This window comes from Heterodontus francisci, chromosome 1 (assembly GCF_036365525.1).
Source record: "Heterodontus francisci isolate sHetFra1 chromosome 1, sHetFra1.hap1, whole genome shotgun sequence".
NCBI lineage: Eukaryota > Metazoa > Chordata > Chondrichthyes > Heterodontiformes > Heterodontidae > Heterodontus > Heterodontus francisci.
The window spans coordinates 132,559,664-132,580,583 of record NC_090371.1 but is presented as its reverse complement, the minus strand read 5'-3'; the positions used below and the strand labels follow the sequence as shown (position 1 = coordinate 132,580,583).

General features: G+C 43.2%; 1 protein-coding gene across 6 annotated transcripts in view; it reads right to left on the bottom strand.

Moving 5' to 3' along the window:
• The window catches only part of LOC137384696 (BTB/POZ domain-containing protein KCTD8-like), a 352,009-nt gene that overhangs the window by 50,709 nt on the left and 280,380 nt on the right, over positions 1-20,920 (bottom strand). For 2 of the 6 annotated variants that reach the window (XM_068059366.1, XM_068059458.1), the window contains exon 4: positions 3,401-3,417. The exons of the other annotated variants lie outside the window; for them this stretch is intronic. In XM_068059366.1, the coding sequence (XP_067915467.1) occupies positions 3,401-3,417 (17 nt within the window). The remainder of the gene's footprint in view (positions 1-3,400; positions 3,418-20,920) is intronic. 6 annotated transcript variants of the gene reach the window in all.

Here is a 20,920-nt window from a genome sequence, read left to right as displayed (position 1 = left end):
GGAATGATAGCATATAAGAAGCAAAACTCTGGAGCCATTCACAAGAGAATTTAATCATAATGTTCTGTATAAAGAGGAGTAAGAGAGGCTGATTGGCATTTTCTTTTAAATTTATCTTTGCAATCTTTTTATCAAACATCAAAATGAAGAAAAAATATAAAGAGTTACAGAAATGGAGAAGCTATCTGAGAAGCATATAAATGAGACAAGAGACCAGGAGAGATAATAAAGAGACAAACTTCCAGATATAGAAATGTGTTTGAAAAGAATAAAGAGAGAAAAAAAAAACAATAAATGATAGGTAAATAGAAAGAGACACAGAAAGAATTTGACACTGGGTGACAAGCAGTGAAACAATTACGTGAAGGAAAGAATTTTTCCTACATTTTTCTGTAAGCCACATCTTGGGATATGAACTATATTTCATAACAATATAGTAATGCGTTGTATATTTCATCGCATAACACCCCAGTAATAAAAAAGGAATAAAATTTGGAATCCAAAACATAATTACTTCAGAATAAAATACATAATATATTGTTATGGAAGTGATTCTGTTCTTTGTTAAAAATATTTTTTTAAAGGAATTTATGGTTAAGCTGAATAAATGTTGGACCAGTTTTTTTTTAAAAAAAAACCATCAAGAGGACACTGAGGGAGCCAGATTGGAACAGTGTTGCTGGTTGTCACATGGCTCAGGTTAGGCTTTGAACAGAAACCCTGCTAACAGAGGCAAAGAAGTGACATGCACTCCTTTGATTGGACAAGCCCCCAGTAGCAGCAGAACACCTGGAAGGGCAAAAAATTGACAAGCTTTTTGGTTGTTGGCCAGTGTGTGTGTGTGCGTTTTACCTTCTGGAAGGAGATAAAATCAAGTCTGTAGAAGTATCAAGGAAGGAGAAAAGACTACAACCCAACTCGCTTTCCAGCAATTCCATAAAAGACCCTGTGAAGTCCACTGTGTTGATTCACCTTGTCTCCTGTCTCAGAGGAGCAGGAGGGCCTGCTTCTCAGCACTGCCTGAAGAGAACTGTTTTAGGTGGATCTCGGTGGCCTGTCTGCATGTGCTCGGAAGCTGGACTGTGTGCCAGTTTTGGTGCAGCATGTCTCATCTGCTGTTTTCTTCAGAGGAGGGCAAGTGATCTGCCTGGGTGTTTTTTTTGTCTGTAACAGAGCTCTGATCCAAAATCCCTTTTTGTTTGGTTAACTGGTATACATATATGTGTGTGTGCATGAGTGTGAGACGCTAAAGTAAAAAAAAAGGACTCAAAAATTTAATGTTGGGACTTGAAAAATTGTAATTTATGTTTTACTTCATTACTAGTTAAGACTTGTTTTATAATAAACTGATAATTTTGTCGTTCAGTAAAGAAAACTGGTTAGTATGTTCTATTCTGGGAAAAATAGTGTATCCAATTGCCTGTATTAGTAAGTTGGAAATTTTACATATGTGTGACCTGTGGAGAAGTGGGACTGAAATAACAGTGCACTCCTCACGCCTCAGTCATAACAATATTTATATAAAGAGAAAGGAAGGAAGAAAAATTGAATCACTCTGCTGAATGAAAAACTCTGTCATGCAGATTGCACAGATCAGCAAATACTGGAATATTTTGAAAGAATGGCTGCACAATGTCAAGATAATAAACTTGTGGCATATTGTAGCACATGTTCTGATATGACAACATGAAAATGAGATGATTGCTTTACTTTCAGAAACTGCAAGAGTATGATGACACATTGATGGATTAATATGCTGGCATAGATATTCCTTCCAAGGCAGGTTTGCTGTGGCATGATCCTAACATCAGGAAATGTAAAACCACTGTTAATTCACCACAATTTCCCCCCAGGATCCTCATTAGCCATGGAGGGTGGTTTCATTGGCGTACTATAACCAGGGGAAGGGAAACACACTTCTGCTGCAGCCATTAAAAGCACAACACTAACTTATCAGCAAGATAGTAGGATGAGCAGCAATTTCAGGGATGCCAAGTGCTAGAAAGGCCCCCAGATTTTTTAATGTGCCCATGGAGGTGCAGCTGGGAAAAATGAGGACTGGAAGAGATCTCTGATGAGTAATGAAGGTAGGAGGCTCTCTACGAGTGTAGTACAGGCTGTCTGCAGGGAGATTGCTTAGACAGACAATTTAATCTTTTTTGGTACCAACAACATAGGTAGGAAGGGGGATGAGGTCCTGAAAGCAGATTTTAGGGAGCTAGGAAGGAGATTAAAAAACAGGACCTCAAAAGCAGTAATCTCAGGATTACTTCCAGTCCCATGTGCTAGTGAGCATAGGTGGATTGAACAATTAAACACATGGCTGGAGAACTGGCGTAGCAGGGAGGCCATCAGATTTCTGAGGCATTGGGACTAGTCCTGGGGCAAATGGGACCTATACAAGATGGATGTGTTGCATCTTAGCAGGACTGGGACTAATATCCTTGCAGAGAGATTAGCTACTGTTGTTGGGGATGGTTTAAACTATTTTAGCAGGGGGATGGGAACCTGAGAGAGCACTCAGATTGAAGGGAAGCAAAACTGGTAACAACAAGTAGAAAAGTAGTAGGCAAAATTAGAAGACAGATGAAGCAAAGGCGGAATTAAAGGCACTCTATCTGAATGCACACAGCATTCGCAATAAGGTTGATAATTTGAAGGCACAAATTGAGGTAAATGGGTCTGATTTAATTGCCATTACAGAGACGTGGCTAGAGGGTGACCAAGATTGGGAACTGAATATCCAAGGATATTCATCATTTAGGAAGGATAGGCAAAAAGGAAAAGGAGGTGGGGTAGTTTCTTAATAAAGGATGAGATCTGTACATTAGTGAGAGAGGATCTTAGATCGAAGGGTCAAGTTGTAGAATGAGTTTGGGTGGAGCTAACAAACAGCAAGGGGCAGCAAATATTGGTGGGAGTTGTTTATCAGTCACCAAACAGTAGTGATAGTGTTGGACACAGTATAAATCAGGAAATTAGAGTTACATGTAACGTGGGTAATACAGTAATAATGGGCAACTTCAATTTACATCTAGACTGGGTAAACCCAGTACTAATGCTGTGGAGGATGAATTCCTGAAGTGTGTACGAGATGGGTTTCTGCAGCAGTACGTTGAAGAACCAACTATGATTTGTGCTATGTTAGATTTAGTATCATGTAATGAGAAAGGGCTAATAAATAACCTTTCTGTAAAGGAGCCGTTAGTAAATAATGATCACAATATGATAGAATTTCACATTAAATTTGAATGTGCTACCGTTCCTTCTGAAACTAGGTTTTTAAATCTGAACAAGGGAAACTATGAAAATATGAGGGGCAAGTTGGCTATGGTGGATTGGGAAAATACACTAAAAGATTTGATAGTAGACAGGCAATGGTTAATATTTAAAGAAGTACTACATGATCTACAACAGCTATATATTCCTCTAAGGCACAAACACCCAAGGGGAAAGGTGAATCAACCATGGCTAACAAAAGAAGTTAAAGATTGCATTAGATCAGATGAAGTGGCTTATAAGGATACCAGAAAAAGTGGTAAGTCTGAGGATTGGGAGAAATTTAGAACCCAGCAAAGGATGACCAAGAAGTTGATAAAGAAAGGGAAAAGAGAACGTCAATGCAAGTTAATGAGAAACATAAAGGCGGACTGTAAAAGCATCTTTAGGTATGTGAAAAGGAAAAGATTAGCTAGGATAAATGTGGGCCCACTACAGGTGGAGACAGGAGAATTTATAGTGGAGAACTGGGAAATGGCGGAGAAACTAAACAATTATTTTGTGTGTCTTCCCAGAAGAAGATTCAGAAAATCTCCCAGAAATGGTGGGCAATCATGGGACTTGTGAAAATGAGGAACTGAAAGAAATTAGTATTAATAAAGAGGTAGTACTTGAAAAGTTAACTAGATTGAACGTTGGTAAATCCCTTGGACCAGATGAGCTATATTTCAGAGTGTTGAAGGAGGTGGCTATAGAGATAGTGTATGCATTGGTGGTTATCTTTCAAAATTATATAGAGTCTGGAAAGGTTCCTGCAGACTGGAAAAGAGCAAATGTAACTCCACTATTTAAGAAAGGAGGGAGCGGGAGAGGGAGAATGGAGAACTACAGACCTGTGAGTTTGATGTCAGTCGTTGGGAAAATGGTAGAATCTATTTCAATGGATGTGATAAATGGACACTTAGAAAATAATGGCAAAATTGGGCAGAGTCAACATGGATTTATGAGAGGGAAATCATTTTTGACAAACCTGTTGGAGTTTTTTGAGGATATTACTTGTAGCATAGATAAAAGAGAACCAGTCGATGTGGTGTATTTGGATTTTCAGAAGGCTTTTGATAAGGTCCCACATGGAAGGTTAGTAAACAAAATTAGAGCACATGGGATTGGAAGTAATTTACTAGTATGGATTGAGAATTGGTTAACAGACAGAAAGCAGAGTGTAAGAATAAATGGGTCATTCACAGGATGGCAGACTGTTACTAGTGGGCTACCGGAAGGATCAGTGCTAGGGCCACAGCTGTTCACAATCTATATAGATGATGTGGATGTGGGGACCAATTATAATATTTCCAAATTTGGCTGATGATGCAAAACTCGGTGGGAATGTAAGTTGTGAGGAAGATGCAAGGAGGCTTCAAGCAGACTTGGACAGGCTAGGTGAATGGGCAAGAACATGGCACATGGAATATAATGTGAATAAGTGTGAAGTTATCCACTTTGGTAGAAAATACAGAAAGAATATTTCTTAAATGATGAGAGGTTGGGAAGTGTTGGTGTCCAAAGGGACCTGGGTGTCCTTGTTTATGAGTCACTAAAAGCTCGCATGCAGGTGCAACAATCAATTAGGAAGGCAAATAGTATGTTGGCCTTCATTGCAAGGGGATTTGAGTACAGGAGTAAAGATATCTTGCAGAAATTGTATAAAGCCTTGGTGATACTGCACCTGGAGTATTGTATACAGTTCTGGTCTCCTTATCTAAGGAAGATATACTTGCCATAGAGGGAGTACAATGGAACTTCACCAGACTAATCTCTGGGATGACGGGATTGTCTTATGAGGAGAGATTGAGGAAACTGGGCCTGTATTCTACTGAGTTTCGAAGAATAAGATGTGATCTCGTTGAAACTTACAAAATTCTTACAGGGCATGACAGGGTAGATGTAGATAGGATGTTTCCCTTGGGTGGTGAGTCTAGAACAATGGACACAGTCTCAGAATAAGGGGTAGGCCATTTAAGGCTGAGATGAGGAGGAATTTCTAGACTCAGAAGATGGTGAATCTTTGGAATTCTCTACCCCAGAGGGCTGTGGAGGCTCAGTCATTGAGTATATTCAAGACAGAAATCGATAGAGAAGTATTGTTCCCTGTGGATGAGAGGAAGTGGTAGGCCTCTCAAGCCAAACAGGCATGACTGGAAGTGGCAGATGCAGGGCAGAGTCTTATCAGCCTCGTGGAGACTGCTTTGAAGGCGGGAGGGCGGGAAATTCTGAAAGTTGTGCATTGGGTAGATAACCCGATACGTTCCCGCCTCCGAGCACTCTTGCTGGAGACGGGGTTTGACTGATACCAGCTACCCACCCGGCAGGGGCGGGTAGCTAATTATAAACAATTCAGAGCCCACTTAGGGTCAAATTAGTGATGCCACCAAGATCTTACCAGCAGCGGATCGGCCCCCTGCTGAGGCCAAAGCCTGACAGGTCCCTGGACGCAGCCTCACAAAGACTGGCCAGAGACCAGCAAGGCCTCATTTAATCCCTTCCCCCACTGGAACCAGGGGTGCCAGAGGGCCATAGCTGTGGAGGGGTTCTCACTCCACAATGACTGTCTGACAGCTGTTGTATACTTATTTTGAAGTGTTCAGGGGGTGCCTCTCTCGGTGGGGCAGCTGGCCACCCACATTCTTGCATGCTCCAATCATCCCTCCCGCTTGCGGAATCTGTCCGCCGTCCCAAATTGGGTGGGGACCTACATATGATCCTGACGCCTGAGAATCTTCTAAGGTGATCAGATTCTGCTTGCATTGAGGAGCAGGTGTGTGGTCCCTAGTACCTGGATTTAGAGTCACAAGGGATTCAATGACCTCATGGGGGTCGGAAAGATGATTGGTTCCCACTTTCTGGTGCAAACTTACACCCTCTGAATTCCCCAGCATTCTCCTGCACAGCACTCCTCAGACCAACACACCTTGCAACTCCACTCATTTCCCTCCCTTGAGGCCCCTCGTCACATCCCCATCTGAATAGCCAACACTCCCAATAACCCTTACCTTAGTGCCATTTCACACCCATCCCTCATAATCACTCTCCACAAATGTTATCATTCCATCTTCTCCACACAATCCATTTCTCACACATAACTCTCTTCTTGATCACCTTGCAGGAGAAGGGAGCACAGAACTCCTGGGAGATACAGGGAACTGGGGTGACCTTCCAGTGACAGCCACTCTGACTGCTGCAGAGGAGACGGCCATGGAGATTTGCAGGGTGACAGAGTGCACGGCCATTGGAAATGTGAACAATGAGGGGGATAGTGATAGACTTCAAGAGGACCTAAAGATATGCTGATGGAATGGGTGGACATGTGGCAGATGAAATTTAATGCAGAGAAGTGTGAAGTGAATTGCTGAAAGTGGCAGGGCAGGTTGAGAAAGTGGTTAACAAGGCATATGGGATCCTGGGCTTTATAAACAGAAGCATTAGAGTACAAAAGCAAGGAAGTCATGATGAACCTTTATAAAACACTGGATCAGCCTTAACGGGAGTATTGTGTCCAATTCTGGGCACTGCACTTTAGGAAGGATGTGAAGGCTCTAGAGAGAGTGCAGAAAAGATTTACGAGAATGGCTCAGGGATGAGGGACTTTAGTTATGTGGATAGTTTGGAGAAGCTGGGGTTGTTTTCCTTTTGAGAAGAAAAGGTTGAGAGGAGATTTGATAGACATGTTCAAAATCATGAGGGATCGAGGCAGGGTAGATAGAGAGAAATTGTTCCCATCAGTGAAAGGGCCAAGAATCAGAGGACACTAATATAGGGTAAATAGCAAAAGAACTAATGGCAACATGAGGAAGAACTATTTTATGCAGCGAGTGGTTATGAGCTGGAATGCACTGCCTGAGAGGGTGGTGGTTTTTAAAAGGGAATTTGGATAAACATCTGAAGAGAAAAAATTTGCTTTGCTACAGGAGAAGGGTGGGAGAGTGGGACCAACTGAATTGCTCTTGCAGAGAGCTGGCACGGACTCGACAGGCTGAATGGCGTCCTTCTGTGCTGTAAGCCATTTTGTGATTCTATGATTCTAGTGAGAGATGGGGGTCTCCCAGATACCTGGTGATGTAACTAGATATCACACTGTCACCTGACAATCAATCAATCACTTATGTTTTATTACTGTCAGCACTAAGTAAAATATGGACATCTGCACAATAATAACTTTGAACCCTTTTCACATGTCAGTTCTAATTCATATCATTCATCTTCCACAGGCCCTTCAAACATGACAAAGGAGCTGGAGCAGGAGGAAGCTAAGGAGTCCTCAGAGAAGGTGATGCTGGCTGAGGAAACACCGTCACACAATTCATGCACACCATCCACCAGTGCAGATGAAGATCAGAATGAATCTCAATCAGGGATCCAAATGTTGTAAATAAGCAATTCAAATGAAGTTGACAAAGATTCATACTGATCCTGCTACTTAGAGAATTCATTCCCAGGGTGTAGGCTTCATTGGCAATGCCAGCATTTATGCCCATCCCCAGGTGCCCAAGAGAAGATGGTGATAGGCCTTCTCTTTGGGTCACTGGTATCTGTGTGGTGAAGATGCTACCACAACTCTGTTAGGCATGGAGTTCCAGAATTTTGACCCAGCAAAGATCATGTACACTCAGAATACTTGGTCTAGGATGGAGTTCAGTTAAATTTAGATTAATATGTTGTAATTAAGATAAATTCAGTTCACAAGGAATTAAATGTACTTATTCCACATAAATCACATCAACTTGACCCAATAGGGTCTATTAAGACATCCCAGTAATATTCATAATTGGAATAGTTTTTTCATATGAGACTAGCAACTCAGCTGTCAGGAGCCCATACCAAGAAAGACAATAGCTGGGATAATTGCCAGCTTGATTGACCAATCTGTAAGGACAGAGAGATGGGAGGGTCAGAGCTAAAGGCTTTGCAATCCTACCTAGTTGTAGCAAAGCTCATTCTGCAGAAACCTAGGCCAGAATTTTCAATCACCTGTGGGGGCAGGAACGGAGTGAGTGCACTTTGAAAATAGTGTTCCTGGACGGCGGGCAGTGGTTTCAGGAGAGCTGGGAACCCACCCAACTCCAATTTACTGCCCATTAAACTCTTTGAGAACCTTGTGAATGGGCTGGAGAGGGCCAGAAGGTGATTTTCAAATTGCCCATCACCAAACCCGAACAGTCTGGTGTACATTTGTGCAGAACTGTCGGGTCTAATGCGGGAATCCATCAAGCAATGTTTTCTCTAATGAAAAAGTTTTGGCACTAAGGGTTTTTGTCTTAGATGAGGTTTACCACTTTTTAGTTAGCTGTTTGGCCACTTCTCTGTGCCATGAGGCTAATGGCATTCTGAAGTTCTGCACCTTCTATTCTGCAAGGCAACTGCAGGCCCCGTTATGTCTGCCGTCTGCCTTTGAAAGTCTTGTTTAACAGGCAGCTCCCGCCTCCTGACAGAGCTCAACACTACTAATTGGGCTCTGAGCTTGCCTCCGGCCCAATAAGGGCATCTGCATATGAGGATAAAGTCGCTGGAGCGACGCAGACAGGGCACAGAAATTATCTGGGCATCGGGTTCCCATCCCCAGATTGAAAATCAAGCCCTTAAAATGGAAAATTGACAGTGGGAGAGAACCTTCTTTCAAAACGCTAACATGAACTGAACATTTGAATGCACTGTGCCAGAGTTCCAGAGATTTACCAGTCATAAAGTGAATGTAGCCCACTAACGGGGATAGTGTGGTGTGCTTTCGATTTTATGAGGAATGTTATGACATTTTTAAAAAATCTACTGTAAACCCATGTTTTTATCAGTAGATATCATGTAGTAAAGATAAACGTCTGATCATAGTGGGGGAGCCTATTTTTTTATTTATTCTTTCATGGGATATGGGCACCATTGGCAAGGCCAGCATTTAATGCCCATCGCTAAGTGCCCTTGAGAAGGTGATGGTGAGCCTCCTTCTTGAATTGCTGCCATCTGTGTGGTGTAGACACACCCACAGTGCTGTTAGGAAGGGAGTTGGAGGATTTTGACCCAGCAACAATAAGAAACAGCAATATATTTCCAAGTCAGGATGGTGAGTGACTTGAAGGTGAACATGCAGGTGGTGGTGGTGTTCCCATGTGCCCACTGCCCTTGTTCTTCTAAGCTGTATAGGCCAGAGGTTTGGCAGGTGCTGTCGAAGAAGCCTTGGTAATATGGTAATGCTGAACTTGAGAAAATATCGAATGACAGGCCCAAAACTTTTCATAACACCTGTCTATGTTGCTATAGAGAAGGAAGACACAGAAAGGGCACATGTCATTTTCATGGCAATGTTCTCATGTGAAAGTGAAGTCAGGACAGACTTCAATCCAATTTATATCATCCTATTTTGCATGTGGGAGCCTCAGGGAATTGCTCTCCTAGATTGCCACTTATAGCTCTTCAAAATCATTATATTGAAAAGATTGTGGCAAATGCTGGACAGTGCAATTGCTATCTAACCTGTTACCATAATCATCTCCTCACTCTCTGTAGTGGGAAGATAATAGTCATTTAAGAAGAATGAGATACTATCATTGGATCAGTGGCCTGTGTAAGTTCACTATCAACACAATACCAAAAAAAAAAGCTGCTACATCAAGTGAAATTTACCACAGTACAGGAGAAACGAGATTTCATTTGGGGATTACACAGCCATCTAAGTTTATTGTATCTGATGTTGCACTCAAACAATGATGAGATACTTCAGGAAATGAGATTCAATCCTGTTCACACTTTTGAGCTGTTCCTTTACCCAATAGTAAACTGACTACTTGGAATTCTTTCTGTTGTTTATCCACAAATTGTAGGAGGTTGTGATGACAACATAACATTTCTGGAACCTCAGCAGTCAATCATAAATCTATTGCTGTTCCTGAAATATACCTTGGTGTACAGGGCACAAAATTTGCAGGTGATACAAAACTTGGAAACATTGTGAACTTTGAGGAGGGTAGTGCAGAACTCCAAAAGGACAGAGAGGTTGGTGGAATGGGTGGAGAAGTGGCAGATGAAATTTAATGCAGAGAAGTGTGAAATGATTCATTTTGGCAGGAAGACCATGGAGAGACAATATAAAATAAAGGGTGCAATTCTAAAGGGTGTGCAGGAGCAGAGGGACCTGGGTGTATATGTGCATAAGGTGCACATATACATTGAAGGTGGCAGGACAGGTTGAGAGAGTGATTAAAACAGCATCCTAGGCTTCATTAATAGGGGCATAGAGTAAGCAAGTAAGTTAGGTTAAACTTGGATTGAACACTGGTTCAGCCTCAACTGGAGTATTGCCCTGTTCTCTGCACCACACTTGGGGAAAGATATGAAGGCATTGGAAAGAGTGCAGAAAAGGTTCACGAGGATGGTTCCAAGGATGAGGAACTTCAGTTGCGTTGATAAATTGGAGAAGTTAGGACTGTTTTCTTTGGAGAAGAGAAGGTTGGGAGGAGATTTGATAGAGGTGTTCAAAATCATGAGGGGTCTGGACAGGGTTTATAGGGAAAAACTGTTCCCATTAGTGGAGGGATCGAGAACACAAGGGCACAGATTTAAGGTAATTGGCAAAAGAGGCAATAGTGACGTGAGGAAAACCTTCATCACTTAGCAAATGGTTGGGATCTGGAATGCACTGCCTGAGAGTGTGGTGGAGGCAGGTTCAATCGAGGCATTCAACAGGGAATTAAATTGTTACCTGTAAAGGAAGAATGTGCAAGATGAAGGGGAGAAGGCCGGGGAGTGGTACTAGGTAAACTGCTCTTTCAGAGATCTGGCGCAGACATGAAGGGCTGAATGGCCTCATTCTGTGCTGTAACAATTCTGTGATTAGTTATTACAAAACAACCATTTGGGGGTATATAGATCATTAAGCTGTCATGATCTGGTACAGAAGATAATCAAAATGGCTAATAGAATGCTGGCTTTTATATCTAGTGGGCTAGGATGCAACCAGATAGAAGTAATGATTCAGCTCCACAATACACTGGTTAGACTACACGTGAAGAACTGTGAGCAGTTCTGGTCACCACACCTTAGGAAGGATATATTGGCCTTGTAGGGAGTGCAGTGTAGATTTACCAGAATGATGGCCATAATTTTCATTGGGTGGGAGGTCCTGCCCACTGGGCAAAAAGTTGGGGGCGAGTCCACCTCCACCGGGCCTGGAAGCCATGTCAGGATTTTACGTGGCCGAAGCCCTTAAATGAATTTGGCAGGACTGCCACCTCTCTGAAGCAGGAAGTCCCACCAGGATTGGTGGCCACTGCTGGGACTGCACCCAGCCAACAGCAGGATCGTGGATGTCGGCCCCGGAAGAGAGGTAAGTTTTGGGGCTTCAGTGGGGACAATCAGCTAGGCCCCAGCAAAGTCCCAGCGAGGCAAGGGGGAGTCAGTTAGGCAGGGGGGAGCATTATTTCTGTGGGGGTGGTTGGGGCTTCATAGGGGGGCCCTCTTTGGGGCACAGGGTGACAGATCAGGAGGAACCCCTCCAGCCTAAGGCTGGTAAAATACCAGTGGTGGCGGGAGAAGGCCCTTAAGTGGCAGTTAATTGGCTACTTAAGGGCCTTGATTAGCATGGGGCAGGCGAGCCATTTCTCGCCACCACTGCCCCTGGTAAAATTGCAGCGGGTGGCGGGAAGGCATTGAGAATGGCATCTCCCACCTCCCACTCAATTTTACACCCTCCCACCCCCAACCCACCCCACCACCAGCCCGTTCCTGTGAGGGGACGTAAAATTCCAGCCAATACGTTGGCTCAAAGGATTAAGTTACGAGGACTGATTCCACAAATTAAGGTTGTATTCCCTGGAATTTAGAAGGTTAAGGGGGTATTTGATCAAAGTTTTCAATATATTAATGGGAATATATAAGGTAGATAGAGAGAAACTATTTCTGCTGATTGGGGGAGTTTAGGACTTGGGAACATAATCTAAAAATTGGAACCAGATCTTTCAGGAGTATAATTAGGAAACACCTCCATATACAGAGTGGTAGAAGTTTGGACCTCTCTTCTGCAAATGGCAATTGATGCTAGGAAAATTGTTAATTTAAAATAGGTTGGTAGATTTTTGTTAACCAAAGGAATTAAAGGACATAGGGCAAAGGCTGGTATATGGAGTTAGGCCACAGATCAACCATGATCTCATTCAATGGCGGAACAAGCTTGAAGGGCTAAATGGCCTATTCTTCCTAAGATTTTTTTGAGAGCGATGTTTTGTTTTAATAAGGTTTTCTCTCCTGTCTTATCTTTCAAGTACACTTCTCTCAGCCTTTTCCCTTCCCAGGGAAAATGCATAGTTATACTGTTCCAAAGTTGATGCAAACACATTCTCAGGTTAATCACTAGATGATGTTCTAGAACAGCCTTCTATGAACTGAAATAAAAACAAGAAATGCTGGAAATACTCAGCAGGTCTGGCAGCATCTGTGGAGAGAGAAGCAGAGTTAACGTTTCAGGTCAGTGACCCTTCTTCAGAACTGACCTGAAACGTTAACTCTGCTTCTCTCTCCACAGATGCTGCCAGACCTGAGTATTTCCAGCATTTCTTGTTTTTATTTCAGATTTCCAGCATCCACAGTATCTTGCTTTTACCTCTATGAACTGACCCTGCAGCCAGTGTATACATTACAATCTCATTTTGGCCATGCACTGGGACTGCACACCCACAGCACAGGCACACTTGAGTCAGTAACACAGAGAGCAAGCCACACCAAAGTTTGCCCAGGCTCCCTGCCCATGAGAAATGCAATCAGGGAGCCAGGCCTGCAAGCTGACTGGCTGCTAGCCATAAAATCTGTTCTGCCAAGAGCATTTATAGAGAGATGGCTGCCAGCAGCAATATGGGCAAACATGCTTCCTTCACTGTTTGTGGATTCTGCCATCTTAGCAGTCATCCTGGAATGTGAGCTTCCTCCAGTGTCTGGTGATCAAAGTCTATTGTGGATTAAGTGGACCAGGGAATAGTCCTTTGTCTCCACAAGCACTGTCTGTTAGTATGCAAATATCTTCCAGCCAAGTGTCTGGTGATTTTTTAACAAGTCATTCCTTCACTCCAGCAACAGTTTAAAATCAATGTTTATATGACAAAATTTAATATGCCTCATTCTTGGCAGGTGGGGGTCTGCATGATAAGATAAAATTGAGACTGCTGAACTATTTGAAGTGGGAGCAGAAAAATTAATGAAGGCTATTGTTCAGAATGATGGCCAAAGAAGCTACTTGACCGATCTTATAAAATTCCTGCAAATCTTGGGTATGCACTAACTACTCCCCTAAGTTTCAGTTTTACTAGTGTCAGGCAAGCCCCCACCTGCCAAGAATGAGGAAAAATAATTTCACCACATGAACATTGAGTTTAAACTGCTGATGGTAAAGAAAGAACTTGCTTTAAAAAAACAATTGGAGACTTTGGCTGGAGAGTGACATTAGCATATCAACAGCAAGGGTAGCACAGTGGCGCAGTGGTTAGCACCGCAGCCTCACAGCTCCAGCGACCCGGGTTCAGTTCTGGGTACCGCGTTTGCGGAGTTTGCAAGTTCTCCCTGTGACCGCGTGGGTTTTCGCCGGGTGCTCCGGTTTCCTCCCACAGCCAAAGACTTGCAGGTTGATAGGTAAATTGGCCATTATAAATTGCCCCTAGTATTGGTAGGGGGGATGTGGTAGGAATGTAGTAGGAATGTAGGAATTGGTATAAATGGGTGGTTGATGGTCAGCACAGACTTGGTGGGCCGAAGGGTCTGTTTCAGTGCTGTATCTCTAAAAAAAACAGACAAGTACTTCAAAGGAAAAAGGAGCTATTCCCTGCTCCAATTGAATCTACAATGAACTTTTGATTACCAGACATTGAAGCATTCCAGGTTAACTACTAAGATGGCCGAATATACAAACAGTAGTGGTCGGGCCAGTTTGGTCACATGACTGACTGTTGGAGTTTTTTGAACTTGAACTTCCAACAAGGATTTTGAACACAGAAAGCTGTTTTCTCCTGGACTGAGAACACCTCTCCTGTCTGCTCTTATCACACTCTCACCAGCTTCGGAAACCATTGAAGACATATGAACCCCAAGAGAGAAAAGTCTCCTAGAGTGAACAAGGTTTAAGAAGAATACTGGGCCCCAACAAAAAGTAAGAGCTGTCTACAAGAAGGACTCTGCAGTGAGCTGGAAACACAGAAACAGTAGCAAGAAACCCCCTTTTAGAGACTGCCTCAAATCTTTCCATTTTATTTTTCTTCTGCTCTTTTCTGTCTCTATTTGCATGTATCGCATCTGCCTGCTAGCGTGGGTGCGTCGTATATCCGTAGGCGCTAACCGTATTAGAGTTTAAGTTAAGGTTTAATAAATTTCATTTTTCTTCTTGAAACTTAACGAAAACCTAGTGTGCTCGTTTCTTTGCCTTATGGTTAGAAAACTGTGAATAAGGATTCACAGAAGGGGAGCTCAAAACAGAGTGTGTTTAAAATTAAACCCTGTTACAATAAGACCAGGTGAAGACTGTAAAAGACCCCTCGACACCTTTCTCACCTGGTCATAACACTAGTCTCTCCTTTAAGTGAACTCCGTATCCACTGTGATAAGCCATATGATAGTATAACCTGGGGTTGTGAAAATGAAAGCTATGTGAACTGGACACTATGATCTCACATGTACCCCCATGTGAGTTTCTCCTACAATCCAAAAGGCAGACTGATTTTCACTCTACTGAGATGAGGTTATTTATAAATCAACTGGCTTTTTTTTTACATGCAATATGTGAACAGAATGTTGAGTATCAGCAAATTTTAACTTAGAGCTGAGACTTGGTGCTGTAACAATGCAGCAAGTGGCCCAAAGATGGATAAATATTGCTCCTCGGCCTTCAACTGAATAATTGGGCAGCTTGCCTGATGGGCGATTGGACAGCTTGCCTGATGGGAGATGTCAATTTTGGACCATCTGCCATACCGGTAACAGGATGTATGCAAATCCCAGATGGGAGGAGTGACTCCAGTGGAGTCACGGAGCACTCTTGTTCCTTTTGGATCCCCAGGAAGGTGCTTCTTATCAAGTATAATTTTACTTAACATTGGTTGGCAGCTGCAGTGCCTGCTTAAGAATCCCAATGCCTGTCCTGCTCATTGGTGGCGAATTTCTTAAAGGGGTCTGTAACAGACAGAAAGCCGCTTGAATATGTAAATTAGGCACCTAATACCCATCTGGCCAGACCCCTGAAAAATTTGGCAGTGAGACCAATGACTGTACATATTGGGCAGGCCATCCATTGTTAAATTTGTCTGCCTTGCCCCCATTTTATGCCCATTAAACAGGTTCAGTGCATGTCTATTTCTACCCTATTCATTTTGTTCATTTTCTATTGTTGTCTCCCTCATCCAGCTTTGTACTCAATTGTAGGTATATGCTACTGTTTGCAATGTTTATTGCCCTATTGCCTATAAGCTTTTGATTTATTTTTCTCTTTTCCAATGTTCAATTTTACCGTATCCATCTTCCTTTTTAGATATTCTAATCTACTATTAGAATGCACTTGCAAAAAGTGTAATAATGCTTAATGAAAATAAAAGAATTCAGATAGAGGCACACTATGGTTATTATATTAATAGTCTTTATGCGTGTGATCCCATCAACACTTAATCATGAATGCATGGGTTCATTCTGATCTCATTTGTCATTATGCTCCTGCTTTGTCAGCCTACTCGAACAACCTTCTGCTCAGCTTTGCCCTATCTTGCTACTTTAATTCCTAATTATCTACTATTCTTGTGAATAATTCCCAATTGATACAGTTCCATCTAAAAGGGAAAGCAACCACAACATGATGACAAAGTAAAGAAAAAGCAAGTAATCAAATAAAAAGCAAAATGTGATTGCTAAATAAAAGATGAAAAGAAAAACAAGCTGACAAATAAGAATGTATCTGAATGGATGTTTGCTGGGGGACGCGCCTGGCTGGAATGAGTCGTATTTGATCTTCTCTGATCCTGTATATTCCTGTGACCCAAATAATATGATGCAAAGAAATAAATGGAAAGTAACGAACTTTCAAGAAAATGTAAATTAAAGTAAAAAGGGGAAAGGAAGATGAAAAACAAATTTAAAAAGGACAATTCATTGAGTTGGTTAAAGTAAGGGGAAGAAATTTGAAATAAAAGACCAAATGACGAATATATATGTATATAATTATATATATATATATATCTTCTTGGCATTTATTCACAAACAAAGATTTTGGGAAAGTTGTAGTCATCGGTTTCAGGCCCATTGGTGGCTAGTCAGGCCTATCTGTGACTGGCAGATTCTGTAGCCCTCCTGATGTAGCATCTCCAGGCATCATGATCCATAGCCTGTGCTTCCCATTGGCGATGGCCGATGTGGCACACAGAGAGGGACTTCTTCAGGGAGTCCTTGAAATGCTTGCATGGGGCCCGGCCCTTCTGTTCCTTTTACTCGTGGTCAGCTCTCCATACAACACGACCTTGGGCAGGCGACTGCTGTACAGCCGGGCAACGTGACCCGCCCAAAGCAGTTGGCTTTGCAGGTGGATGGCCTCAATGCTGGTGATGTCGGCTGTTTCCAGGACTTCAATGTTTGTGATGCGGTCCTGCCAAAGGATCTTGAGGATGCTGCAGAGGCAGCGCTGATGGAAGCTCTCCAGAAGGCGTACATGTCAGCGGTATACGACCCATAACTTGGGTGGTGAGGAATATGGCTTTGCACACTTTGAGGTCGGTCTGAGGTTCTGGTTGCTCCATACACATTTGTAGAGTCTACCGAATGTACTGTTTGCTTTTGAGAGCCGATTGTCCACTTTCTAGTCTATGGTGGCATCAAACGAGATGATGCTCCCCAAGTAAGTAAATTGCTTGCCTGCATTTAGCTTGGTTCCCTCGATGAGAATGCTTGGTGGTCTATATTCTTCCTGGGGTGCAGGCTGATCTCGGGCTTCAGTTTTCTTTAAACTGATTTTTAGTCTGAAGAGCTGTGCCGCCTCGGAAAAATGTGTTGTTATCCGTTGCAGGTCTGACTGACTGTGGGCCAGGAGAGCACAGTCATCGGCAAAAAAAAGTTCACGGATAGGTTTTTCTTGAGTCTTTGGGTGAGCCTGAAGACGCTTGAGGTTGAAAAGGCCTTCCTCAGTCTGGAAGCGTACGTAAACTCCCTCCTTAAGGTCTTCCGTTGCCTGCTGTCGCATCATGCTGAAAAAGATGGCGAAGAGGGTCGGGGCCAGCACACACCCCTGCTTCATGTCATTGGACATTCAGAAGGGACTTGAGAGATCGCTGTTTTGCTTGACTTGTCCGTATTGATTTTCACCATGGCCCAAGTGGGCATCCACGTTTTTCAAGGATTTTCCAAAGTCCATCTCTGCTCACAGTGTCAAAAGCCAACCATTTCAGCATGATAACCAGGTCAAAAAGAGCAAGCCAGCTGTGTGTCAAGTATGATTGGTCCCACTCACAATGAAGTTGTCATGTATTTCAAGACCAGTGCAAGGCGGATGGTGCAAGAGGACACTGGGCTCACCTATGCAAGAAATCTGGCTCCAAAAACTCAGCCAGAAGTTACAGTAGAACACAACCAAACAGAAGACAGGTGCAGCAACAGAGCAACAGCAGCAAGGAAAGTGCCAGAGTCCTGCATAAAGGCAAGCTGATATACGAGGTCCACAGTGAAACAGACCTGAGACAAGACTCATAGAAGAGTGATTCTCAGTCAGGCGGCGATCAGGTGTTTCACATTATGAACCTGACACATCATGTTGATGAAGTCAAACAAATGGAAACTTTTGCTACCATTAGCATCATGTGCCCAAAGAAAGTTGGCAAACGTACACTCAGGGTTAGGATTGTCACCGGATCTAGTACAAATATCGTACTAGTCCGAATCCTGAATGATATGTACTGGAGTCATTGGAAATCAATGATACAACCAACAACTGCAAAGTTATCTGCATCCTGTGCAGTGTCACACTAACAGTGCAATGCAGCTATGACAAGCCGGCATGGAAGCCACAAATATTTTACCTGATAGACACGAGCGGACCAGCAGTGGCAGGACTATCAGCGCGTATGGACCTCAACATCGTGACCATTACAGCAGAAGATACCAAGGGTACCCTCATTGGGTCAGTCCATGACCTACAACAAATGTACCCAGGCAGGTTCGACGTCAAAGGAGATTCAAAGACGATGCCGTATTGCACCTCAGCGAGGATGCAATTCCGTCAATCGACCCTCCCAAAAAGTACAGTGTGCACATACAAGAAAAGCGTGAGTTAGATGACATGGAATGCAATGGCATCATCTGTCATGTGCATCATCACACAGACTGGTGCAGTTCAATTACATGCATACTGAAGAAAGATGGAGGAATCAGAGCATGTTTAGATCTGTGGCGTCGAAACTTCTCCCTAAAGAGATGCCCCCACAAGATTCTGACATTACAGGAATTGAATCCCAAGTTCACAGGAACCAAATTCTTCTCCAAGTTGCTGCTAAACATGATTATTGGTCGGTACACCTAGCTAAGGAGTCTCAAGAAGTCACCACCTTCAGGACACCATTTGGAAGATATTGCTTCCAGAGACTACCCTTCAGCTTATCTGTCAGTCAAGATCTATTTCAGCAGCATATGAAAAGAAATATAGAAAACGTGCCTGGCTATATATGCATTGCCAATGACATTGCATTAATGGGCAAAACCAAAGAAGAATGTGGTTGAAATCTCCATTCACTGAGGGCACTAGCTCGTCGCCAAGGGATCGTTTTTAACAGCAAGAAGTGGCAGTTGAATGTAAGTCAGATCAATTTCGTTGGCTCCATCTATTCTGGTTGTGGAATCCATCCTGTCTCAGACAGAATTGAAGATGTAAGGCATAAGCCTATCCTGCAAGACAAGGAAGAGCTCCAGAGATGTCTTGGAATTTTCAACTTCTTGGCACTATACATTCCAAATTTTTCTGACAAAGCATCATCACTAGGAGAGCTCTTAAAGAAAGATGTACCATTTGTATAGCAGGAAGTCCATCAGCATATCTTTGAGTCTCTCAAACAAGCATTGTCAGCAGAAACCTGTACCCTGCAGTACTACGATCCAAGGAAGAAGACAATCCTGGAAATCAACACCTCACAGAAAGAGCGAGGAGCTTGTCTCCTAGAGGATGGCAAACTAATTGCATTCAGGTCCAATTGTTTATCCACAGCACAATCCAATTAGTCAAACACAGAGCGTGAAACCTGTTTTTTTATTCGTTCAAGGGATAAAGGTGTCATTGGCTAGGCCAGTATTTATTGCTCATCCCTAATTGACCTTGAGAAGGAGGTGGTGAGCTGTCTTCTTGAACCGCTGCAGTCCATGTGGGGTAGGTACACCCACAGTGCTGTTAGGAAGGGAGTTCCAGGATTTTGACCCAGTGAAGGAACGGCGATATAGTTCCAAGACAGGATGGCATGTGGCTTGCAGGGGAACTTGCAGGTGGTGGTGTTTCCATGCATCTGCGACCCTTGTTCTTCTAGGTGGTAAAGGTTACAGGTTTGGAAGGTGCTGTCTAAGGAGCTTTGGTGTGTTGCTGTAGTGCATCTTGTCACTGTGTGTCAGTGATGGAGAGGGTGATTGTTTGTAAATGGGATGCCAATCAAGTGGGCTGCTTTGTCCTGGATGGTGTCAAGCTTCTAGAGTGTTGTTGGAGCTGCACCCATCCAGGCAAGTGAAGAGTATTTCATCACACCTGTGACTTGTGCCTTGTAGACGGTGGGCAGGCTTTGGGGAGTCAGGAGGATTCCTAGCTTCTGACATGCTCTTGTAGCCATGGTATTTATATGGCTATTCCAGTTCAGTTTCTGGTCAATGGTAACCACCAGGGGGATTCAGTGATCGTAATGCCTTTGACTGTCAAGGGGAGATGGTTAGATTCTCTCTTGTTGGAGATGGTCATTGCCTGGCACTTGTGTGGCACGAATGTTACTTGCCACTTATCAGCCCAAGCTTGGATATTGTCCAGGTCTTGCTGCATTTCTACACAGACTGCTTCAGTATCTGAGGAGTCGCGAATGGTGCTAAACATTGTGCAATCATCAGCGAACATCCCTACTTCTGACTTCATGATTGAAGGAAGGTCATTGATGAAGCAGCTGAAGATGTTTGGGCCTAGGACACTAAAATGAAGAACTCCTGCAGTAATGTACTGAAGCTGAGATGTTTGACCCAACAACCACAACCATCTTCCTTTGCGCTAGTTACAACACCAACCAGTGGACAGTTTTCCCCCTGAATCCCGTTGACTCCAGTTTTGCTCGGACTTCTTGATGCAATACTCAGTCGAATGCTGCCTTGATGTCAAGGGCAGTCACTCTCACCTCACCTCTGGAGTTCAGCTCTTCTATCCATATTTGAACCAAGATTGCAATGAGGTCAGGAGCTGAGTGACCCTAGCAGAACCCAAACTGAGCGTCACTAAGCAGGTTATTGCTAAGCACGTGCAGCTTGATAGCACTGTCGACGACATCGTCTATCACTTTACTGATGATCGAGAGTAGAATAATAGGGCGGTAATTGGCCGGATTGGATTTGTCTGTTTTTTTGTGTACAGGACATGGCTGGGCAATTTTCCACATTGCCGGGTAGATGCCAGTGTTGTAGCTGTACTGGAACAGCTTGG